The 18,892-nt window shown below is 43.9% G+C and overlaps 1 protein-coding gene across 1 annotated transcript; it reads right to left on the bottom strand.

Moving 5' to 3' along the window:
- Positions 1 to 1,342: 1,342 nt before the first annotated feature.
- SNIP1 (Smad nuclear interacting protein 1) lies at positions 1,343 to 17,819 on the bottom strand. The gene is made up of 4 exons (XM_086394232.1): positions 17,533 to 17,819; positions 15,448 to 15,550; positions 3,964 to 4,568; positions 1,343 to 2,828 (listed from the first exon to the last, which is right to left on the bottom strand). Exons 1-4 carry the CDS (start codon positions 17,757 to 17,759, stop codon positions 2,564 to 2,566), a joined length of 1,200 nt encoding a protein of 399 aa, XP_086250358.1. The 5' UTR covers positions 17,760 to 17,819; the 3' UTR covers positions 1,343 to 2,563.
- Between the last annotated feature and the right edge of the window lie 1,073 nt (positions 17,820 to 18,892).

An 18,892-nucleotide genomic window follows, 5' to 3' on the forward strand; every position in this document is an offset into this window, starting at 1 on the left:
TCACTTTGCTGACAAAGGTCCATATAGTCAAGGCTATGGTCTTTCCAGTAGTCATGTATGGATGTGAAAGTTGGACCATAAAGAAGGCAGTGTGCCAAAGAATTGAGGCTTTTGAACTGTGGTGCTGGAGAAGACTCTCGAGAGTCCCTTGGGCTACAAGGAGATCAAACCAATCTGAAAGAAAATCAATTCTGAATATTAATAGGAGGGACTGATGGCGGAGGCTGAAGCTCCAATACTTTGTCCACCTGATGTGAAGAGCCGACTCATTGAGAAAGACCCTGATGCTGAGAAAGACTGAAGGCAGAAGAGGGAGACACAGGATGAAATGATTGGACGGCATCACCAATTCAATGGGCATGAACTTGGGCAAACTCCAGGAGATGCTGAGGGACAGGGAAGCCTGCAGTGCTGCACTCCATGGGGTTGCAAATAATTGGACACGACTTGGTGACTGAACAATGCAGGATCTTAGTTCCCCAACCAGGGATAGAACACATACTCCCTGTACTGGACAGGAGAGTCCTAACCACTGGACTGCCAGAGAAGTCCCCAGAGGGGATCTTTTCATTTCTTTTGAATAAAATTAGTCAGCTGCTCCTCCCCACACTAGGTACTAGTCAACATTTAATGTCGAGTACATACAGATATGAGACCTCAATGGAAATACAATGGTAAGCAAGATCAGCTAACGTTAATGTTGTCTAGTCACTAAGTCACTTGTGTCCCGACTCTTTTGCAACCCCATGGACTTGATAGCCTGCCAGGCTCCTCTATCCATGGGATTTTCTAGGCAAGAATACTTGAGTGGGTTGCCATGTCCTTCTACAGGTGATCTTCCCAACCCAGGGATGGAATCTGAGTTTCCTGCATTGGCAGGTGGATTCTTTTACCACTGAGCCACCAGAGAAGCCCAATAATCTCATTAGTTTCCACCCAAGGGGACCAGCTAGTGGCAGCACGGACTGACTTGCATCATCTCTCCTTCCCATCTCACACCCCATCACCACCTGAGGATGAGGAGGCAGGGACAGGTGTCAGCTGGTATGAGGCCCACGACGGATAACCTGCCCCAATTCTGACTCTTCTGGGAAGAAAAACCCCCCCACTGCCAACTCAGAAAGCACTGCTGCTTCATCAGGACCACCACTCAAGTCACTGAGATGTGAAGATCTGGATTCCAGGGCAGGTGTGGGCCCTATCACTCCCATTCCCTCGACACCCTCCACAACTGTCGACTTCTACTCCCGCAATACTGATTCAAAGATTTCCTTAGCACCAAAATATACTTGTGAACACAAGGTCTTCTGTGCTAGCAAAGAAGTACATTTTGAAAGGGGGCTATATTTACAAATTTTATTATTTTTTATTCCAAAAATACATATAAATGAAAACCTGCTCCTCAAATGCAGGGAGGCCTTTGCCTATGATATTGTATTACATTGACGTCACAAAACATTCTCATAGGAAACTCAGTATGCGGCTCTTTCACACACAATTTTTTAAATATGTACATATATACATACACACAACAGATGTAAGCAGTTGTGACTTTTCTACTTACACATAATCCTCTGGTGGAAAATTAGAAAATCGGGCAATTCCCATACTTTTCAGCCTTGGGAAGGTAAATACAACTTTTCTGAACGTTGTTTTAAAAAGATGAAACATGTAAACCACACAACCGTCTTCTGACATGTATATGTTGTTAGGATAAAGCAAAGACCCTGCTACATAAATGACTGTTTCTCTCAAGGAAGAAAGAATGGAGAAAACCTCTAAATAAAAATGTGAAGTTGAAGAACAGCTACGATGATCAAAATTGTTCATGTTCCGTGGAGAAATTAGAGTTCTCTCCCAGGAAACAGATCCACGACCCATTTCGGCCTCCTGTGACATGCAGTCAGCACCCGCTGGCAGCGGCCATGGTCCTCCTGTACAGTCGTGAGCTGAAGCAGGCTCCATAAAGCATCTGTTTGAGTCCAACAGTCAATAATGAGGTCATGTGGTAAATCCCACCCACCCATCCAAACCAACCAAGTGCAAAATCAATTTCTATGACTCAAGAGCTCAACCAGGTCAAAGCTTTGGTATATTCTGGAGGCTATTTTGGTGATAACCAAAGCTTAGTAAGATTCTCTGTTCAGGGGTTTGCCCCCCGAGATAAAAACAAACCCGGTCCACAAAGCTTAACAACTATATAAATAGGGTAACTGTACAAAGAAAACAAGCCACAACTCCCCGTTAACCAAGGGTTTATAGTTTCCTAGGCAGCAGTTCTGAAAGCACCAACTCAAGCCATGATGCTTCCACTAAAACACGATGTGTCGGTGAGACTGTTAGGAAAATAAATGCCCACAGGCATGTGGCCAACGTGTCACAGAAAGAAGTTCAACCAAACGTAAGTCATTTTTTTTACACTGGACATAAGCTGGTCAGCAACAGAAGAAAGACTTAAGGCAGTAGGAGGCATTACAGAGAGCACCGTGGTGCCCCATGAGTCAGTCCCAAAGCCTTCGCACAAAGAAAAGGTCTCTCGAGAGCCTGGGCTGTTTTCAGTTTGCTAGCTGTCAGACACCTCTTCCTCTTCCTCGTCGTCCTCGTCTTCTTTCCTGTCTACTTCAGAGGTGTCAGAGGACTCATGGAGCAGAACATACTCTCTACTGCTGAACCCAAACTTAAGGACATCCTTTTCCTTCAGTTCATAGTATCTCTGTGGCTCAATTCGCTTGTTGTTCAGGAATGTCCCGTTGCCGGAGCCAAGGTCAATGATGTAGGGCTTCACCCTGCGGCCAACTGTCCCATCAGCGCGGGTATACTCCACAAGCCTAGCGGAGTAAAGGAGAGAAAGCTGTGAGCGAGATCCAGCCTCAGAGCCTCCAGCTCTTTGCTAACAGTCTGGACAATGTAAATACCTGGCTGAGACTCAGTTCAAGTTCAAACTGTAGAACTCAATGGGAAGGCACAGTCATGGATTTCGAAATTGGGAGCAAGTTAAATCAGTGAGAACTGGTCACTGGGAAAGAGGAATTCATGGTAGATCATAGCTTAAAATGCAGAATCCAAGGCCTCTTGCCATGGTTAAGAAATACTTTTTTTGTGTGTGTGTGTATTTTTAAAAACTTGACACTTTTTGTATTGTTAATAATCAACATAATGCTTCTTTTACCTATATTTCAACATATTTTAGATGCTGTCCCAATAAGAATAAACCAGTATATTTGGACTTCAGAGTCAAGGGAACAGATAAGATGACCAAAATTATTCAAATCAAAACCAATTTGAGGCAGTATGCTACCTCAGTGATTATTTATTAGGCAGGCCACCTGGCTTTGCTGAGCTTCATCGGCTCATCTGTTAAATGGGGTATTAAGACTAGTCCTCACCTCCCCACAGGATTGTTGTGAGCATCCAACAACAACAGATGTACTACAGAAATTGCCAAGATACAGATTCGGCTAACATATGCCAGGCTTTCTCAGCTTTATTTTCATTCTCGGCTTTACTTCCATTTACCTATCATAACAGCCCTGCGAGGGACGTAGAAACTGAGGCCCAGAAGAGCGGCTGGCCCCAGGTAAGTGGCATTGGCAGGATTCAAAATCTGGATTTCAGACACCAACATCTATCCTCTTACACAAGTGTTGGCAATTATTCATATAAAGTGATTATACATTAGAGGAATAATGCTCCTTAAATTAGAAGGAATTCCCTGACGGTCCAGGAGTTAGGACTCCACGCTCTCACGGACAAGGACTTGGGTTTGATCCCAGGATGGGGAACTAAAATCCCATAAACCATGCAGGTTCAGCCAAAAAAATAAAAACTAAAAAAAATTACTATTAGGTATGAGGGATATGGGCTTCTTGTGCACACACACATACACAGATCTCAGTAATCCTAACTGGCCGAGACGTCGGGCTTCTGCTGGCACCGTGGTTTCCTCCGCAGATGGACACTTACCGGTACTGAAAGACGGCATGCTGCTTTGAACAGGAGGGGTGATCGATGGGAATGTCTGCGATGCGGCGGTGCCGGCCCAGGAGGTAAGCGCTCTGCCGGTGGATGTACATCACTGGAAGCACTTCATCGTTTTTAAAGGGGTAGAGACGCCACCGTTTTTTGGGGATACGTGCTTCCGGGGGCTCGCTGTATTTAATAACTACACCCCGAAAGGTGTTAGTGTCCTCAAGAAGTGCCCCAGAAAGTTCGAAGCTTGGCTTCTCTTTAACAGGCACCTCTCTGTCCTTGTTGTTGCCTCCAGGTCCAGGCCGAGGCAGCGCGTCCTGAGACGCGTTACTGCCGGCGCTAACTTCGTTCTTCTGGCGGTGCTCGCGGCGCCGGGTGTTGTGGAACTCCCGCTCGGCTTCCTGAGCCTGAAGGTTCTGAGCATCTCGATCACGTCCCTGAGGCTGCCCGCTGCCAGGCCTCTCGCCTGAGCTTCTCCTCTGGTGGGAATGGCCGCGGTGCCTGTCTCGGTCACTGTTCCGAGCTCGCTTGTGTTCCTGTCCTGAGGGTTCTCGGTGTGGCCGATCTTCCCGGCCTCTCCGAGGATGGTCCTCACGTTCCTGAAATTCAAACAGATTCAGGAAAGTAAAGCCAGTTCATGGTCTCTAAACAGAGCTGCATTCGAGAAGTCATTTCTGATTTGGCGTTCAGAGCAAAATGTCCCACAGAAATAAGGTTACCAGTGGTGGTCATGTTCGCTTGCAAGGCTACCACCCAGTGAAAGTGTTAGCCGCTCAGTTGTGTTTGACTCTTTGCGACCCCACAGACTGTAGCCTGCCAGGCTCCTCTGTCCATGAGATTTCCCAGCCAAGAATACTGGAGTGGGTTGCCATCTCCTTCTCCAAGGTATCCCAGGCTGCTGCCCAAATATAGCTCTAACAGCACACGCCCAGGTTCAGAGCCTGAGAAACAAGAATACCTACAGGCAAACTTAGGGAAAAAACAACTCACAGAGAGAATTAAGTAGTCACATACAAGATAATTCAGTTCAGTTCGGTCACTTAGTCGTGTCCAACTCTTTGCGACCCCTTGGACTGCAGCACGCCAGGCCTCCCTGTCCATCACCAACTCCCGGAGTTTACTCAAACTCATGTCCATTGAGTCAGTGATGCCATCCAACCATCTCATCCTCTGTTGTCCCCTTCTTCTCTTGCCTTCAATCTTTCCCAGCATCAGGGTCTTTTCAAATGAGTCTGCTCTTTGCATCAGGTGGCCAAAGTATTGGAGTTTCAGCTTCAACATCAGTCCTTCCAATGAACATTCAGGACTGATTTCCTTTAGGATGGACCGGCTGGATCTCCTTGCAGTCCAAGATAATTACATAAAGAAAAAAGCTACCTTTCTCTTATGCCAGAAATGAAAATGTATTAATAGTAATTTTGAAAGATCTTATTTCAACAGTAACAAATATTACTCAATACCTAGGAATAAAATTAAGAATTATATAAGAAGAAACCTGTAAAACTTTACTGCAGCTGACCCTTGAACAATGAGGGGGCTGGGGCACAGGGGAACCAATCCTCCAGGCAGCTGTAGTCAGCCCTCTGTATATATGGTTTCCCTATAGGTGGTCCCTCTGTATTTGAGGGTCTGCACCTGCAAATTCAACCAACTCAGGACACGGAGTACTGCAGCCTCTACTACTGAAAACAATCTGCATATACGTGGACCAGTGCAACTCAAACCCATGTTGTCCAAGGGTCAACTGTAACAGATATATTTTTTAAAGATTTGAAGAAATGAAGAAACATACCAAGGCGTCTTTAAAAAAGTACTGAAAATCAGCCTAGTAGGATAATGGGCAAAGAATAGTAATAAGCAATTTTCAAAAGAAGTATTAATAAATACCTAATGAACACATGAAGATAGGTTTATAGCTAAAGTATCAGAGTTCAAGAGGGGGACCTGCCACTATGAAGTGAGGCTCCCCTCCTGGGAAGGGGTAGAGAGGAAATCCCAAGCATCAGGACTGGGACCTTGCCCCGACTTCCTCGCCAACCCTCATCCCTAGCCCTTGCCCCAAGGCCTTCTCCCTACCATCCATAGAGGTCAATTAGGGGTCTGTTTGCTCAGAGCCAGACCCAGTTTTCCTAGACTTCCTAACCTCCAAAGACAAGTACCAAGGGGGAGGGAGCCTCAGACACCCATCCCTCCTACCCCAAGACATTCACAAGCTTGCCACCACCATCTGCCTTGAGTTCACCAGAATTAATCTCATTATCCCCTTTCAGTTCAGTTCAGTTCAGTCGCTCAGTCATGTCCGACTCTTTGCGACCCCATGAATCACAAAGGCCTCCTTGTCCATCAACTCCCGGAGTTTACTCAAACTCATGTCCATGGAGTCGGTGATGCCATCCAGCCATCTCATCCTCTGTCCTCCCCTTCTCCTCCTGCCCCCAATCCCTCCCAGCATCAGGGTCTTTTCCAATGAGTCAACTCTTCACATGAGGTGGCCAAAGTATTGGAGTTTCAGCTTCAGCATCAGTCCTTCCAATGAATACCCAGGACTGATGTCCTTTAGAATGGACTGGTTGGATCTTCTTGCAGTCCAATAGACTCTCAAGAGTCTTCCCCAACACCACAGTTCAAAAACATCAATTCTTCGGTGCTCAGCTTTCTTCACAGTCCAACTTTCACATCCATACATGACCACTGGAAAAACCATAGCCTTGACTAGACGGACCTTTGTTGACAAAATAATGGCTCTGCTTTTTATTTATTTTTTTATTTTTTGGCTCTGCTTTTTAATACGCTATCTAGGTTGGTCATAACTTTCCTTCTAAGGAGTAAGCGTGTTTTAATTTCATGGCTGCAATCACCATCTGCAGTGATTTGGGAGCCCAGAAAAATAAAGTCTGACACTGTTTCCACTGTTTCCCCATCTATTTCCCATGAAGTGATGGGACCAGATGCCATGATCTTCGTTTTCTGAATGTTGAGCTTTAAGCCAACTTTTTCACTCTCCTCTTTCACTTTCATCAAGAGGCTTTTTAGTTCCTCTTCACTTTCTGCCATAAGGGTGGTGTCATCTGCATATCTGAGGTGATTGATGTTTCTCCCGGCAATCTTGATTCCAGCTTGTGTTTCTTCCAGCCCAGCGTTTCTCATGATGTACTCTGCATAGAAGTTAAATAAGCAGGGTGACAATATACAGCCTTGACATACTCCTTTTCCTATTTGGAACCAGTCTGTTGTTCCATGTCCACTTCTAACTGTTGCTTCCTGACCTGCATATAGGTTTCTCAAGAGGCAGGTCAGGTGGTCTGGTATTCCCATCTCTTGAAGAATTTTCCACAGTTTATTGTGATTCACACAAAGGCTTTGGCATAGTCAATAAAACAGAAATAGATGTTTTTCTGGAACTCTCTTGCTTTTTCGATTATCCAGTGGATGTTGGCAATTTGATCTCTGGTTCCTCTGCCTTTTCTAAAATCAGCTTGAACATCTGGATATACACAGTTCACGTATTGCTGAAGCCTGGCTTGGAGAATTTTAAGCATTACTTTACTAGCGTGTGAGATGAGTGCAATTGTGCGGTAGTTTGAGCATTCTTTGGCATTGCCTTTCTTTGGGATTGGAATGAAAGCTGATCTTTTCCAGTCCTGTGGCCACTGCTGAGTTTTCCAAATTTGCTGGCATATTGAGTGCAGCACTTGCACAGCATCATCTTTTAGGATTTGAAATAGCTCAACTGGAATTCCATCACCTCCACTAGCTTTGTTCATAGTGATGCTTTCTAAGGCCCACTTGACTTCACATTCCAGGATGTCTGGCTCTGGGTGAGTAATCACACCATCGTGATTATCTTGGTCATGAAGATCTTTTTTGTACAGTTCTTCTGTGTATTCTTGCCACCTCTTCTTAATATCTTCTGCTTCTGTTAGGTCCATATCATTTCTGTCCTTTATCGAGCCCATCTTTGCATGAAATGTTCCCTTGGTATCTCTAATTTTCTTGAAGAGATCTCTAGTCTTCCCCATTCTGTTGTTTTCCTCCACTTCTTTGCACTGATCGCTGAGGAAGGCCTTCTTATCTCTCCTTGCTATTCTTTGGAACTCTGCATTCAGATGCTAATATCTTTCCTGTCCTCCTTTGCTTTTTGCTTCTCTTCTTTTCACAGCTATTTGTAAGGCCTCCTCAGACAGCCAATTTGCTTTTTTGCATTTCTTTTCCATGGGGATGGTCTTGATCCCTGTCTCCTGTACAATGTCATGAACCTCCATCCATAGTTCATCAGGCACTCACTCTATCAGATCTAGTCCCTTAAATCTATTTCTCACTTCCACTGTATAATCATATGGGATTTGATTTAGGTCATACCTGAATGGCCTAGTGGTTTTCCCTACTTTCTTCAATTTAAGTCTGAATTTGACAATAAGGAGTTCATGGTCTGAGCCACAGTCAGCTCCTGGTCTTGTTTTTGCTGACTGTATAGAGCTTCTCCACCTTTGGCTGCAAAGAATATAATCAATCTGACTTCAGTGTTGACCATCTGGTGATGTCCATGTGTAGAGTCTTCTCTTGTGTTGTTGGAAGAGGGTGTTTGCTATGACCAGTGCGTTCTCTTGGCAAAACCATGTTAGCCTTTGCCCTGCTTCATTCCGTATTCCAAGGCCAAATTTGCCTGTTACCCCAGGTGTTTCTTGACTTCCTACTTTTGCATTCCAGTCCCCTATAATGAAAAGGACTTCTTTTCTGGGTGTTAGTTCTAAAAGGTCTTGTAGGTCTTCACAGAACCATTCAACTTCAGCTTCTTCAGTGTTACTGGTTGGGGCATAGGCTTGGATTACGGTGATATTGAATGGTTTGCCTTGGAAACGAACAGAGATCATTCTGTCGTTTTTGAGACTGCATCCAAGTACTGCGTTTCAGACTCTTTTGTTGACCATGATGGCTACTCCATTTCTTCTGAGGGATTCCTGCCTACAGTAGTAGATATAATGGTCATCTGACTTCCAACTTGCCTTGATTCATGGAATTACCCCCTTTATCCCTGATTAAATGAGTCACCGTAAGAAGTCACAGACTCCGGGCCATCACTTCCATCTCCCTTGTACTCTAATTCCCATAAGGCTCTGTATATGATGGATTCTGCCCCCAAATTCCACCCTTTTTCAACTCCTAAAGCCACTGTACTTTCTATTTCTTCTGGAAATGGGAAGCTTGGCAAAACCAACCTACATCCTCCACGTCTTCTCAGATAGTTCCTGTCTCTGTTCACTCTGCCTGAGCACTGTTCCCCCGCAGCTCTCTCAAAGGAGCTGGTTTTCTCCTTCTGACCTCCCCTCAGCTCCCGCCATCTTCAGGCCTGGACATATGGCAGGCATTGCCCTTTCTTCTCACTGCCAATTCTAAAACATTCCCCACCTTTTTCTTTTTTCCTAAAAAGATGCGGCAGCGAAAAAAAAAAAAAAAGATGCGGCAGCGAATCTCATGTAAGACTACTGTCACCCATTACTCTCACCGTTGCTGTCATTTACTAATCCTAAATCACGTCCCTTCACTTTATACCAGTTTTACTTCTAGCTCAAGTCATTCTCTCCAGCGTTACCCTTGCTGATTTCAGTACCATGCTGACCTCTCCATTCTTCGCGTTTCTCTCTTCCCATTATCTTATCTGTCACCTCCTTTCTCCTCAGCCACTCACCTCATTGTTACACAGACCTTTTCACTTCTAATAACTGCAGCCCCTCCATTATTTCACTTTCAAGCAGTCTTCTTTCTGCCCATCTTCCCAGCTCGCATTTTACCCAACTCTAACAATCATCCCAGTAAGACTCATCCCAGCCTTTGATACTCTCGCCTCTGCAAAGTCCCTCACTCTCTTGATGCGCTCTCTTCCCTTCCCCTCTAACTGAAATTCCAGGGTCAAGCAGTATGATCACTCCCTCAATCCCCTGTCCCATGCCATTCATGCTGTACTGTCCTGGCAAAACCACAGCCAGCATCAAGCACACTGAAGTGGCAAGAGAAAAGCACAAGCCATCTTGACGGGTCCCACCTTGGTCCTACCTCAGAAGCATGACCCAAGCCTCCTTAATGATGCCCAGCAACCATCCTACATTTTCTTCAACTATTCCTCCTCCCAGATGACTGTTTCAGCCCTTCCCTCTCTCCCTACATAGCCCTCTACATCTCTTATTTACTCAGAAGGGCTTTTCTATGTCTGCCCACTTACCAGTATCTACACCCATTTACTGTTTTCCCTTCCTGTGCCTGTAAGGAAACTATCTGTGCTTCTATCTAAAGCTGATTCCCACACCTGGGAGTCTCCCTCTCATCCAGAATATCTCTGCAGTGATTCCTGCCTCTCCTGTACACAATCTACTTCCCTGATCTGCACTGAACCACTCCTGTCAGCACAGGCGTCTGCTCTTTTCCAAAGCCCATTTCCCATGTTGGCTTCCACTCTATTTCTTCACTCTCTGAGTAAAATTCCTTAAAAGAGTTTGGTGTTAATCAGTCCCCAATTCTTTTTCCATCTTTTTTTTAATTCTCCAATTAGGCTTCATCCTTACTACTCCACTAAAATTGCTGGTCAAGGTCACCAATGACCTACATGTTGCTAAATCCAATGGGTGATTCTGTTTTCATTTCTAGTACATGTATGTATACTAGGCAAAATCAGTAGAAACTTTGGAGAGAATACGACAAATTACATAACCAGACAACACAAAATAATTAACGTTTCAACATACACTCTCAACTATTGATAAATCAAGTAGGATAACAGATACAATATGATTCTTTTTGTTAATTAACATCTTTGCACAGAATACACACACACACCAAAATATAAAGGAAAAGAAGAGAACATAAGCATTACAGAACGTTGAAGTATAAATACCAAACTATTAAAATGGTGACCTCTGGGGATTGAGGAGGTTTTTTTTGTTCATGGGGAGGGGTGTGATTCTGGGGCTAATGACAGAAGTAACTATATACTATGTAAACCATACTCTCACTTTTTATTTTACAGACTTCCATGTTATGATGATGAATAAGCAATTGACAAATTTTTTCCTCAGGTTTCCACAATCCTGTCCCCCACCTCCTTCAAAAAAAAAAAAAACAAACCAAAATACAGTTGATTTACAATGTTGTATTCATTTCAGGCATATGCAAAGTATTCTGTTACACACATAGACACATTCTTTTTCAAATTCTTTTCCATATTAGGTTATTAAATTATATTGAATATAACTCTGTGTTGAACTTTTCTTTTTTTTAATGGTGGCTGAGTAGTGCAGAAAAGAATATCTCTAAGTACAAGTCAGAGGCTGTGTGTGCTCTTACAATCCAGGTGAAAGTCACTGATTTTCAACTGCCTATCAAGTCCTCAATTCCCTCTGTTGAGAACCATTTCCAAGTTTCTAGCTGATACAAACAAAGTCAGCTTTTTAAGAGATTATTTGAGGTCAGAAGGGGAGTTAGCATAGATAAGCAAACTAAGACACTCCAAAGTAACAATAATCACAAAACAGTTCCATGTGATAGGCCCCAGGATTTACTATAAGTTGCTGATTTAGAAACCAGAGGTAAAAAACCGCAAGCTGAAAAAAGTGTAACACACACACCTTTCTCCAGGGGATCTTCCTGACCCAGGGATAAAACCTAGGTCGCCTACACTGCAGGCATATGTTTGCTGTCTGAGCCACCAGGGAAGCTCCTTTATGTGTGTGTATATATACATATATATACATATATATATAAATAAAACAATCAGGGAGTAAAATGGTGGTCACTAGGAGATGGGAGGTAGGAGGACAAGACTGATGGTATTTAAGGATACTAACAGTAACGAAGAGTAAATAAGCCATAGATAGAGATCTAATGCCCAGAAAAATGAATATAGACAGTAACACTACTCTATAATGATGTAACTTGGTAAATACTGCTTCCATGGCAATCATATTACAATTTATAAATGTATCCAACTAACAGGCTACGTACTGTACCTTTTAAATCTACAAATGTTAACAGGCCAAAATTATTGAATCGTAACCGTGGCAAGTTGTACAAACACACACACAAAGCTACAAGTGGTTTGAGAGGTTTGATCTGGGTATTGTGGTTCCAGTGGCTGAATTCTGAGATAATGAAGGTGATGGCTGACCAACTCATACAACAGATCATCAGGACTGGCTTTGAATCTTTTTAGGCAGCAGGAAGTTGGCTCAAATTCACAGGCAAATCCATTTTGTTAATGCCAGTGTCTCTATTTGCACTTTGTAACCCAGAGGTTCTTTAAAGAGAAGACTGAGGACTTCCCTGGTGGTCCAGTGGTTAAGAAGCTGCCTGCCAATGCAGGGAACATGGGTTTGATCCCTGGTCCGGGAAGACTCCACATGCCACAGGGCAACTAAGCCTGCATACCACAACAAGAGTGTAGCCTCTGCTCACTACAACTAGAGAAAGTCCACACACAGCAATGAAGACCCACAGCAATGAAGACCCAGCACTGTCAAAAATTTAATAAAACTTATAGGAAAGAGCACAAGACATGACTGAACGCCTGTCCCTGGGGACTAAGGACAGGGCAGGAGTGCCTGCTCTGACTGTTCTTGCTCAACTCAGTGCCAGAGTCCCAGCCATGCAGCAAGGGGAAATAAAATGAACATGCTTTGTAAAGGGAGACAGACAGAACTGCCCCTGTGCAGACATGACTATCTATGTAGAAAATCCCAAGTTTTAGGTTGGGATTTATTTAGGCAAAATAAATGAGTTCAGTAAGGTCACAGAATATAAGATAAACATACAAAAATTGATCATATTTCTATGTGTTAGCAATGAACAAGTAAATACTGAAATTCAAAATATCACTTAATGGTAACTTAAAAAAATTACTTAAGTGCAAATCTAACGAAACGCATACAGGACTTGTACACTGAAACACTGATAAAAGAAATCAAAGATCTAAATAAACAGAGACACATCTATATTCAAAGACTGGAAGACTCTATAATTTTTTAAAAATTCTCAAAAAGTACAAGTTTAATACAATTTCAATCAAAATCCTAGCAAGTTTTTTTTATAGATATAAACAAGATTGTTCTAAAATGTATATATGGAAAGACAAAGGAACGAGAATTCCTAAACAATTATTTATTTATTTGGCCATGTCCTGCGGCATGTGCCGTCTTAGTTCTGCCCAGCCAGGGGTCAAACCTATGCCTCAGAGTCTTAACCACTGGCCTACCAGGGAAGCCCCAACAATTTTTAAAAAGAAGAAAGTGAAAGAATCAGTCTGTCCGATTTTAAGACTTCTTATACAGCTACAGTAATCAAGACTGTGGTACTGGCAGAATGACAGACCAATGGCACAGAACAGAGGACCCAGAAATAAAGGCACACACACACTTTCGATTTTTGACAAAGCAAAAGCCATCAAAGGGAGGGGAATCGCCTTTCAACACCTAGCGCTGGAGTAAATGGAGACCCATGGGTGGAAAGGAAGTTTGGTTTAAGGCTCCTGCCTTACATTCAAACAAACTCAAGACAGATCATGGACTTTAAATGAACATTAAAGAAAAAAACATATCTTCAGGTTCTAGGGTCAGGGAAGTTCTTAGACATAACACCAAAAGTATAATCTGTAAAAGGAAAAACAGACAAGCTGAACTCCAAACAAATCAAAAACTTTTGCTCTGAGGAAAACTCTTTTAAGAGAATGAACAGACAAGATACAGACGGAAAGAAAATATTGGAAAACCTCTCACTCCAAAAAGGCCTGGTACCTAAGAATATATTACCAAAAAAAAAAAAACCAACTCTTAAAATTCGATAGTAAAAAAACCCAAAACAATCCAACTAGAAAATAGGCCAAAGATCTGAAGAGACGTTTTACTTAAAAGGAAATACAGATGGCAAATAAACACATGAAAACATGCTCAACATTGTTAGCCGCCAGGGACACGCAAATTAAAAATCACAGTATCACTATCACTTGTCAGAATGGTCAAAATGGTCACAATACCAAATGCTGGATCACTCACATTATAAAAAGGGATAGCCACTGTAGGGACTGAATTGTGCCCCCTCCAAATTTATATACTGAAGTCTCAACCCCCACACCTCAGACTGTAACCAGATTTTTTGCAGGTAAGGTCTTTGAAGAACTGATTGAGTTAAAATGAGTAAGGCCCTAATCCAATATGGCTGATGTGGTTAAAGAAGATGTGAGTCAGAGATGGGAGTTCACAGAGGGAAAGACTGTGAGGACCCAACAGAGAAGGCAAGCCAAGGAGAAAGGCCTCAGGAGAAACCAAACTGCTAAAACTTTTATCTCTGACTTCTAGCCTCTAGAACTGTGTGAAAATTAATAGTTTCCATTGTTTAAGGCAACCAGTCTATGGTATTTTGTTATGGAAGACCTGGCAAACTAACATAGCACTCTGGAAAACAACTGATTTCTTAGGGGAAAAAACGGAGAAGGCAATGGCACCCCACTCCAGTACTCTTGCCTGGAAAATCCCATGAACAGAGCCTGGTAGGCTGCAGTCCATGGGGTCGTGAAGAGTCGGACACGACTGAGCGACTTCACTTTCACTTTTCACCTTCATGCATTGGAGAAGAAAATGGCAACCTACTCCATTGTTCTTGCCTGGAGAATCCCAGGGACGGCGGAGCCTAGTGGGCTGCTGTCTATGGGATCACAAAGAGTTGGACACGACTGAAGTGACTTAGCAGCAGCAGGGGGAAAAAAAAAAAAAACATGAGACTACCACACCGTCTAGAAACTGCACTCCTGGGCATCTATCCCAGAGAAACGAAAACTTATGTTCACACAAAAACCTGTACAGAAATGTGTACACAGCAGTCTTATGTCTAATAGCCAAAAACTGCTAACAACCCAGATATACTTTAATGGGCAAATGGTTAAATCCATACCACTGAATACCATTCAGCAATAAAAAGGAAGCAACTACAGACAAAAGCAACAATATAAATGAATTCCAAAAGAATTTAGCCAAGTGGAAAAAGCTAATCCAGAAAGGCTACATACTGTGTGATTCTATTTATATAGCATTCTTGAAGAAACAAAATTACAGAAATGGAGAAGTGATTAGAAGCTGCCAGGAGTTGGAGGGGTAAGGGTGGGAGGGAACTGGGTGTGATATAAAAGAACTACTTGAGGAATCCTGTGGTGATGGAAATGTTTTTGTATCTTGACAGAACTGATGTCAACATTTTGGTTGGGATACTGTTCTATAATTCTGTAAGATGTTACTATTGGGACAAACTGTTGCTTTACAACTGCATGTGAATCAACAATTATCTCAAAATAAAAAGTTTAACAAAGAAAGAAGAAAAAAGAAAGAAAAAAAGCCCAGTTTTTGGAGAAGCCCACTGCAGGTACAGGAACACATACACAGCACTTTAGCTATGATGGAGAGGCGCTAGGTTTGGAGCCAGTGGAAAACATCTCAGTCCACTTACCTGCTTTACTTTGATTGCTGAGTGGTGAGGACTTCGGCTTCTCTTACTCCGGGGAGACTTGCTTCTTCTCCCTGAGGATTTGTTTTTCTTTTTGGCTGGGGACCTGTTCAGAAAATGGTACACACATTTATCTCAACTTTCATTCCCTCATACAAAACAGCTCCAAGTGTCAGGCGTACCCAACTAACACAAACACCATGTCTTTGCTGATCACGCTAAAAGAATCAGGAGCTTCACTTTTCTGGTCCTATGTCTTCCACATACGTAACTGCCTACTGGAACTTCTCACTTAGATATCTGACAACTCTGGATTCCCAACCACCCAAGACACTTTTCCTGTTTTCTGCCAGCTGGGTAATTAGTGCCACCATCCACCTTGTTCCTCAGGCAAAAAACCTAGAAGTCACCCCGATTCTTTTTCTCCCCTCGACCAACAGCCCCCCATGCTCCTTCCCTACACAATCACAATTTATCAGCAAAGTCTCTGGCTTTATCTCCTGGCTCTCCAAAGTCATTCCTACCACTCTCCTTGATTACTACACTGGATTTCTCCTCCCACCCCCATATCTAGAAGAACACAATTAATTCCACTTCAGGTTCTGTGTATGGGTTGTTCCCTCTGCCTAGATCTTCAACAAGGCAGATTATTCCTATCATTCAGGTCTTAGGTCAAATAGCAGACTTTTCAGACAGCAGCTCAGGGAAAACCACCTCCCTCCACTCTCTCACTATCACATTAACCTACCCTCAAATACTTGTTACTAACTGAGACTACTTTTCCAAATTTGCTTGTTATTTTGTCTCAGGGCTAGAGCACCATCTAGGAGCACCATCTAGAGGCAGACCATCTAAGTTCACCCTTGCAGCCCCAGAACCTAGGACGTTCTTCTTCCCCAACCCTTCACTATTTTCAATTTTATCTGCATATAATTCTACACTATTTTAAGTCAAATTCCACATATTACATGTTTGTATGTATTTTTTTAATGTTTCATATTTTCCCACATTATTTTATAACCTAGAATGGTCTTTAGCACATAATAGGTACTCAGTCCAAAATCACTGCAGATGGCAATTGCAGCAATGAAATTAAAAGACGCTTACTCCTTGGAAGTAAAATTATGACCAACCTAGATAGCATATTAAAAAGCAGAGACATTACTTTGCCAACAAAGGCCTGTCTAGTCAAGGCTATGGTTTTTCCAGCGGTCATGATTGGATGTGAGAGTTGGACTATAAACAAAGCTGAGCGCCAAAGAATTGATGCTTTTGAACTGTGGTGTTGAGAGTCCCTTGGACGGTAGGGAAATCCAACCAGTCCATCCTAAAGGAGATCAATCCTGGGTGTTCATTGAAAGGACTGATGTTTAGTCTGAAACTCCAATACTTTGGCCACCTGATGCGAAGAGCGGACTCATTGGAAAAGACCCTGATGCTGAGAAAGATTGAGCGCGGGAAGAGAAGGGGACGACAGAGGATGAGATGATTGGATGGCATCATCGACTCGATGGACATGGGTTTGGGTGGACTCCAGGAGTTGGTGACAGACAGGGAGGCCTGGCATGCTGCGGTTCATGGGGTCGCAAAGAGTCGGACAAAACTGAGCGACTGAACTGAACTGAAAACTACGTCGAATCAATGAATAAATGAAGGTGTCTATCAAGAGACATTCTCTCCCCGCAAGAATATCAGGTAGATTGCCTAGGCCCTCGATATGTAAACTTCTTGGGACAGATAATTGAAAAGATAACGCCTGCACTCCATTTGCAGGCAGATGGGGAAAATCTTAAATTTAAATTATCACTGCTATCAACTGGACTATATTCGGTGAAATGCTGGGTACACAGAAATGAAGGGGCGAGAGACTGCGCAACAGGCATTGAGCGCTTAACATCCAGCTGCAACCCAAGTGTTAGGTACCGGAGTAAACATTCTTCCACACAAGCACGACTGGTCACTTCCATCGCTTTAGGATTAAGTCCAAGCTGTCGCGTTCCTCGTTCAAGGTGCGTTTCTGGCGCTAGCCCTGTCCTCCCTTCTCAACGAGCCCTATCTAAGACCCACCCCGGGATGCTTCCCACCTACCGGCTACCTCCTCGGGCTCGGTTCCCGCGGTGACTTGGGCGGCCCGACTCGCCGGCCGGTGGGGACGGGCTACCGCCGGAGGAATCCGGACGGCGGTGGACCGGAGGCGCGGACTCCGGGCTGAGTCGCTCCTGCTTCACCACTACCGCCGGCGCTATCCCCACCATGTCCTCGTCCCTGTGCCTTCGCCGGCTCCCCCGCTCCCGCTCGCTCTTCACCTCCTTCATACCGAGAGGTCTGCGGAGCCAAGGAAAATAGGTCCGTTGCCCTCCTGTCCCAAAGGAAATGACGGACTTGCCTCCGGGACTTCCGCTTCCGGCTGCGCGCTCTCCCAGAAGCCCTTGCAGCGGAGATAACGTGACAAGATTCCGAAGTGGGCGGGGCCTTAGTGACCCGACTCGAGAGGCGGGAGATTCAAGTTTCAAAAGCAAACTTAGGGAAAAGCTCCTATCAAGGATGGCTTCCCTGGTGGCTCAGACGGTAAAGAATCCACCTGCAATGCGGAAGGCCTGGGTTGGGAAGATCCTCTGGAGAAGGGATCGGCTACCCACTCCAGTATTCTGGATACTCCAGTTAGTATCCTGGAGAATTCCATGGACAGAGGAGCCTGGCCCGGATACACGACTCAGCAACTTTCACTTCACTCACTTTCAAGGATGTTTAACTAGTAATTACTAAACAGAGACAACCTGCACTCCCAGCGGTAGGAAAGATGTTCTGTCGCCATTCGCAATGCTATTTATAAGAAAAGTGAAAGTGTCCGACATGGCAGGAATAGTCTTTACCGCTACCAGGGAAGCCCATTTGAATTACAGTTTGCTATTTACAAACTATATGACAAATGGAAAAAAAACCTGACTTGTTAAACGAAATTGTACACGGATTGTGATTACATTTACGTTTGGAGACACCAAGGAAAAAGGAAGAAAATGCAATCACAGATGGCAGCCCGTGGGCAAATCATTAGCATTTCCCCTCTGTTCCTCCACTATCTGATATGTTGTCATTTCTCCATTTAATTAAAAACAAATACCTTTTAAAACGTGGGAACTTCAGATGCCTTCCACTGAGAATCTTTCCCAACCCTTCGCTAAGGAGTCAGAAGACTCCCCATTTTGCAGATGACAAAATGGAGGGTCAACGAAGGTGGCAAGCATCTAATTCAAATTGCGAGCTAGACGCAGCACAGGGATTCAGAACTGATGTTTTTCTGCCTGCTTCCAAGAGTACCGAGGCGACCTGTTGAGCAGGTGGTCTGTTAGCACTGGAAAACTTCCTGCGAAGGCTGAGTTTGAACTCGCGCGCTGCTGGCCTCACCCCGAAGCCCCGCCCAGGCCATGAGGGCGGAGCGGAGGTTTCC

This window comes from Bos grunniens, chromosome 3, assembly GCF_055505025.1.
Source record: "Bos grunniens cultivar Pamir isolate PY7600 chromosome 3, Bosgru_T2T1.0, whole genome shotgun sequence".
NCBI lineage: Eukaryota > Metazoa > Chordata > Mammalia > Artiodactyla > Bovidae > Bos > Bos grunniens.

Coding starts and splice junctions, on each gene's coding strand:
- SNIP1 (XM_086394232.1), bottom strand. CDS start 17,759: ATGAAGGAGGTGAAGAGCGAGCGGGAGCGGGGGAGCCGGCGAAGGCAC. Junction 15,551..17,532: donor CGAGCCCGAGGAGGTAGCCG/GTAGGTGGGAAG, acceptor TTTTCTGAACAG/GTCCCCAGCCAAAAAGAAAA. Junction 2,829..3,963: donor CATGCCGTCTTTCAGTACCG/GTAAGTGTCCAT, acceptor TTACTCCGCTAG/GCTTGTGGAGTATACCCGCG.